Below are 6,215 nucleotides of genomic sequence, written 5' to 3'. Positions count from 1 at the left end.
CTCATCAAAATCCCAGGTCTGTTAGAGAATACAAATTTCAGCAAGAGTTTTCTGTTAATGTCTGGCTTGGAATTTGGAACGACGTTTTAGTGGGACCGCTTTTACGTTTAGTGCCTGGCTGCTACAAGAGCCGTGTTTGACAGATGCAATGCTTGTATTGCTGCAAGAGGTGCACATTTCGAACAAAATCTTCATTAAAAAGTTTATAAATAAAATAATTAAAATAATAAATTAAATATATTTTTTTCTTTTTTCGTGATTTCCTGCGAAACAAAGCAAAAAGGAGCATATGTCTATAGGACTTTTTTTCTTAGTTTTTTACTCCTCTACACGCTCCCGAAGTTTTGCCATTTAATTTGGAAACACCCTGTATATATATAACTTAAAGAAAATTTTCAAGCAATTGATGATAGATAAAGAGCCTGATATACAAAATAATTTATATAGTTTTAAATTCTAGTTTTTAATAACAAACATGTTTATCAAGTTATACTGTTATACATGTTTATATACTAATAATTTTTGTTGCCTAATTCTTAAGATATCTTTATATCTTACCTAACACTTTTAGATATGTCTTTGATAATGGTTTATTCCATATCCCCAATATTTCCCCATGATGAGCAATACGTTATTCAATTCCACTTAAGTAGATTTTAATATAATATATAATTGGGAGGATCCCGTTTGCCTACAAAACAATTGCCTACGGCTTCGTTCATGTATGATTTTAATCTGATAATAAAAATGCAAATTTTATGATTATTATAGCCATTCATTTTGAGGCGATTAATAGATTATCAATAATTGTCATTTATCATAATTAAAGAAACAATTATACAGATTCTCATGTTTTATTGTTTTGCCACTGTATGAATTAATTTATTATACGATATATATAACTTAGTTAAAGAATCCAAGACGATATAATTAATGATGCCAATAATTAACTTTTATAATCCACAGTTTATCGATTAGAAGTAATCATGATCTGCATATTTTTCGTAAACTTTAGCCTTTGATCGATACAAACAGCACATTATCAATTAAAAAATTCATATATCTTTGTATGATTTAACACCGACAAAAACATTTTCATGTATATATATATATATAATAATAATTATTATTATTCTCCATTAACATTATGCTTATATCACATATTTGTGTTATCGCAAAAGAAAATTGTAGAGATATATGCGTTAAGATACTTTTTTATCATATCTTGATAAAAATTTTCTTTAACAGTTAATATAGATTATATATATATTTATTTTTTAATTCTAGCCGTAGATATAAAAGTCGACTGTGAAGAGATCTTCAAATTCAACGATCTACCGATAAACTAAAGAGACATTATTTTAACTAAATTCTTAAGTTGTCAAACAACTAAAATGTCATTGAAATTGGCAGACGACCAGCGATTTGCATTGATGAAGGTAAGTCCAAAGATATAATTTATTCTAGAAAGAAAAATGTTAAAAAAGTAGAAAATATAATATAAGTCTTCTGGTATCTTTGAAGTATAATATGTTAATTATCTTAATGTTGAGTTTCACGGATATTAAAAAAATCATGTTTTCTACTAGTAAAACATAATAATGCTTTCATTTCTATAAATAGTTTACGTCCTGCTCTTGATACAAAAAATTAAAAAATTATTAATATCTAAAAATGCATTATTAATGGAAACTATTTTAAATCTTGATTAAATCACGATATCTTTAAAACAGAAAATTGTTGTTTATTACACTGAATTTTAAGGACTTTCTCACTCATGTACTCACCAGTGATGCTAAACACTTAGTATTTATCAGAAAATTTTTAAAATTATAATGAGAACGATTCTGAGCAAGAATAATTATTATATTACTTTTTTTTTCAATTTTATTGCTTTTGTTTATTACTTTTTTTATGTATATATTCTTTTATGTACAGATATAGATTTCGTTCATTAAAAGTATTTTATTATAGTTTTACACTTTCATTAATATACCATTCTCATAATGGCTTCTTATATATTTAATAACTTCATAAGCTATTTTTAATATTTTTCCGACTAAAAGATTAAAATCAGATTTAGTAGCTCAAAATCTATAAATAACATACTGCTTTTACTTTCCATTCCGAAGACAAAATCGACACATCTTCCTTTAAAAAAGTTCTCTCTCTCTCTCTCTCTCTCTCTCTCTCTCGTTCTCGCGACAATATTAAAGCTAATAAATACCATCTAAAAACATTGTTATTCATACATAATTTCAAGGATTTTTTGTTCCCACTCATGTGTACGTCAGTAACGTCAGTTAACCGCTCGAAATTTATCAGAGATCTTTCAGCGTTATGTTGCTAATAGTGATAAAGTTTCGACGCATATAAACGCACTATTTTATATTCTTTTAAATAATTTTATATAAAATAGATACAATAGAGATAGATAGATTTTCTTTTATTATATCTATTTTATAATATATAAAATTATTTAAAAGAATATATAATGCATTATAAGAATAAAGTATATCATATATTTACTTACTAGGTCGGTATTCATAGTTTAATTTTCTTCTCATCGGAATGAAAAATAATCTTCTACAATCATAAATAATAATAATAAATTATAAACTATACTAAATAAACAAGTATTTTTAAATCTTTTAAATTCGTTATAACTATTAATTTTAATATTAATTTTTAATAAATATATTAGAAAATATATATATAATGATATAAAAAAATATAGTTTGTGCCTAAGTTTATTTGTGAACAATGTGAATAACGCAAAAACACCGGATGTACATACATATAATTATTAATAGAAATGATTAAATAAATTACAGAAATAATATTTAATTATTGTTCCAAAACTATAATGCATAAAGTTCAAACAATTTTTATTATTTCTCGAATGTCAATGAATTGCAAAAGTTTAATGATTTTGTGAGTTAATGTTAATTAATCATATATTGTGAATTTTAATTAACTTGCAGACAGAACTTGTTAATTAAATTATCACTTTTTCTTCCTTTTAAAAATAAATGACATGGTTGTCTAAAACTTGTCTCTGTTATACTTGAAAAATTTTTCATGAATTTGAGAAATATGTAAACATGGATAATTATTAAAATTTTATTCTGGCATGACTAATACATTTAAATAAAGAAATAAATGTTATGCCACAGTTTAAAGAAAAAAAGCGCTTATATCACGAAGTGTCGATGTACATTTATTAATTATTCCCGAATTTCTGTATTATTTTAGTTTGCACACGTAAAAATGATAATATTGTATGATAAAGCTCTATAAATATATTCCCATACATGAAATTTTAAACAAATATTTATCTTCAGATTTGCCCGAGATAATTCAAAAATATTTTCAACGTCGGTATCGACAGGAATATTAGTATCTCACAAATGATGTAATATACATCAATGTAATAGCATCAGTTATCACATAAATCTAAAAGATTGACATTTATTGGACACTTGACAAATTGACAATTTAATTATGAAGCACGCACATAAATATAGTTGATAAGTATAGACTATCGACATTCATGATAAATCAGACACATAGTAAATACAATTTTTACAAACAAATCCTTTAAATCAAACAATCTATTTTTTTCTTCTTGATGAAACAAAAAAACAAAAACTAAAGTTTTTATTTCGTGAAAATTTTTTATTAAAAATTGAGATATTAATAAGACGCATAGAATATAAGATAAGAAACCTGATAAAGCAAATAATTATATTTTTTTTAATGTAAATAGAAGTATTCATATTTTTGCCAAACTTCTCCCTAAAAATTTAAAAAGAATAAGAACAAATTTAAAAAGGATCATATTAACTGTTAATTTTATTAACAAAAATGCCAAGGAAATAATTTTGCTGTGAAAATATAATAAGATATATCTTATTTTATTTAAATATTTTTTTATATCTTATTTTATTTAAAATTTTATAAGATATACCTTATACTTTCGAAGATATAATTTGCGTAAAAAATCTTTACGTTAAAACAGGTTGTAAAAAAAAGTTTTAAATGTTTTTAAAAGAAATTATATCCACGCTATGGTTCGGCAAAGATCTCTTAAGGGTACCAGGTTAATCCAAATTTACTGACACGATTTCTCAATAGGGTTGAAAATTTCGTTGAAAATATGCGATACGAGATATTGAAGACAAAAACTTCAATGCGCGTAGAGAAATTGCTTCAGTCCTCTTACAACCTAGTGATCATTCACCTCTGATATCTAGAACGGATAGTAAGTAGACGAGCACTTATTTCAAGCAGCAGGATGCAGTGGATCGCGAAGAGATTGGCACTTTTCCGATTACGCCGTAAGAAAAGAGTTGTCGATTGCCTTTCGATTTATGATCTTGTTTCGATACTAATTAGATCTTTTAGATGTTGACAATTTTTTTATGTCAATTAAGATTCATAAAAATGCGCAGAAAATCTGAGTCACCATCTTTTTCCTCTGTTTCAATTTACATGTTTGCTATATTTTAATATTGAGAATTTTACCCTCTCAAATGTTTTACTAAAAAAAGGTAAAACATCTAGACACATACATTGAAAAAGTTTATTAAGTTACCTAGTTTTACTCGTCTGACACCAATTAATGTGACCAATTAAATTTAACTGTTTTAGCGCATTTATCAAATAAAGAAGTTTTTTACGCTTCATAGTTGGATTATTTGCGCAACGTCTTCCGCGTTTTGACTCCTATTGCCCATGCTGTTTCCTAATTCTTTTGATTTATAAGGAGTTCTTGTGAGTTTGATTTCTTATACGTACTTCACTGTTTTTTTTTTCTTGTTGCTCGAAAGGAAAACGTTGTGCCGGTGATGTGGTAACACTTTCATCTGTTTGGAGACTATCACAGCCTCGCGACTGAGGACAATTGCGCACACGCAAATCTCGCACACTTTAAAAGGGTCCTCAATGCATACCAATGCAATGTAAATCCGCCAGCGCGGGCACCCGTGTTGTCTTGAATTACGACATCGATGCAAAAGCAAGATGTCTATCGCGACGTGCATATGCACAGAATGACTTTTTCTCGGCTCAATCCGTTTGAGTGAAGCAATCGTACAAAATATCTTGGAAATATCAGTAGAAATTTGCAATAACAGTCACTGACTTTAAATAAAGTAAATAAGAAAATATCGAAAGAAATGCAAAATTTAATAAACACGTTATATGATTTTAAAAATGATATTCGCTTCTCTCTATGCAATTATCGAAGTATTTTTGCAATTGAGATATTGACAATTCATAGGAATTGTAAATAAATAATTAAGTAAATCACTAATAGTAAATCAGGGAAAATATTAACTGTTAATATTTTTGCATACCGTGTTTACTAGATTTTGCATTTCTTTCGACATTTTCTCGCTTTCTCTATCTCAAGCTAATGACCGCAACTTTATTAATATTTTATAATTAATAAAAGTAAAATGTTAATTTTATTATTTTAAAATCACGTTTATTAAAGAAACAAAATTTAGGCATATATATATATATATATATATATATCTCCAAAAACCTAAATATCTTCGAAAAATTCTCATTGGAGTTATTTTTATGTAATTTATTACGAGATCATGAAAGACTTTGATTACGTTCCGTAAGTTCCCTGTATTTTAATAATATCATTAATAATATCGTATCAAAATAACATATTAATTAATAAAAAGTACTCGCCTATATATAATTTTTTCCGTTTCTATGTCATATGCTATTCGGAGGATAAAAATATTTAATGGTATTGCATTCGTAATTTCGTGGAAAATATATACGATATTTTTGCTATGTGTTTAATTACTCGTGATGGTTACAAAACCATGTAAACTTTTTATTTAGTATGGATACGAGTTTATTGTTCCGTAACAAAGCTATCATAACTGCCTATAAAGAAATATTGTTTCACAGTTCATTTCTGATACTTTCTATAACTTATAACGAATTACAATATATATTTTACGTAATTCACGTAAATAGTCTTTTTTTTCCAAAAACAATTATTTGTTTCGTAATTTATTTTCGAGAAAGTTCCTTATGACAAATCCCCGATTTCTATTTTATCTCTATTTTCAAGCAACTTATTCTCGATTCGATTGTAAAAGACGATAGAAATTGTATCGAAAAGAAATATTGCATTTTTATTGTTGATTGTTATCGTTTCGCTACACTGAAAAAAGATTGGCTGG

At 26.4% G+C, this 6,215-nt stretch overlaps 1 protein-coding gene across 1 annotated transcript in view; it reads left to right on the top strand.

Annotated features, from left to right (window-relative positions):
* The window catches only part of LOC108720806 (SEC14-like protein 2), a 19,936-nt gene that overhangs the window by 3,221 nt on the left and 10,500 nt on the right, over positions 1–6,215 (top strand). Inside the window, exon 2 of the mRNA XM_018445012.1 lies at positions 1,288–1,439. Within this exon, the coding sequence (XP_018300514.1) occupies positions 1,395–1,439 (45 nt within the window). The 5' untranslated portion in view covers positions 1,288–1,394. The remainder of the gene's footprint in view (positions 1–1,287; positions 1,440–6,215) is intronic.

The sequence above is a fragment of the Mycetomoellerius zeteki genome, unplaced genomic scaffold (assembly GCF_001594055.1).
Source record: "Mycetomoellerius zeteki isolate Tzet28-1 unplaced genomic scaffold, Tzet1.0 scaffold155, whole genome shotgun sequence".
Lineage (NCBI taxonomy): Eukaryota > Metazoa > Arthropoda > Insecta > Hymenoptera > Formicidae > Mycetomoellerius > Mycetomoellerius zeteki.
The sequence above is the reverse complement of the archived record's forward strand: the minus strand, read 5'-3'. Positions and strand labels throughout refer to the sequence as shown.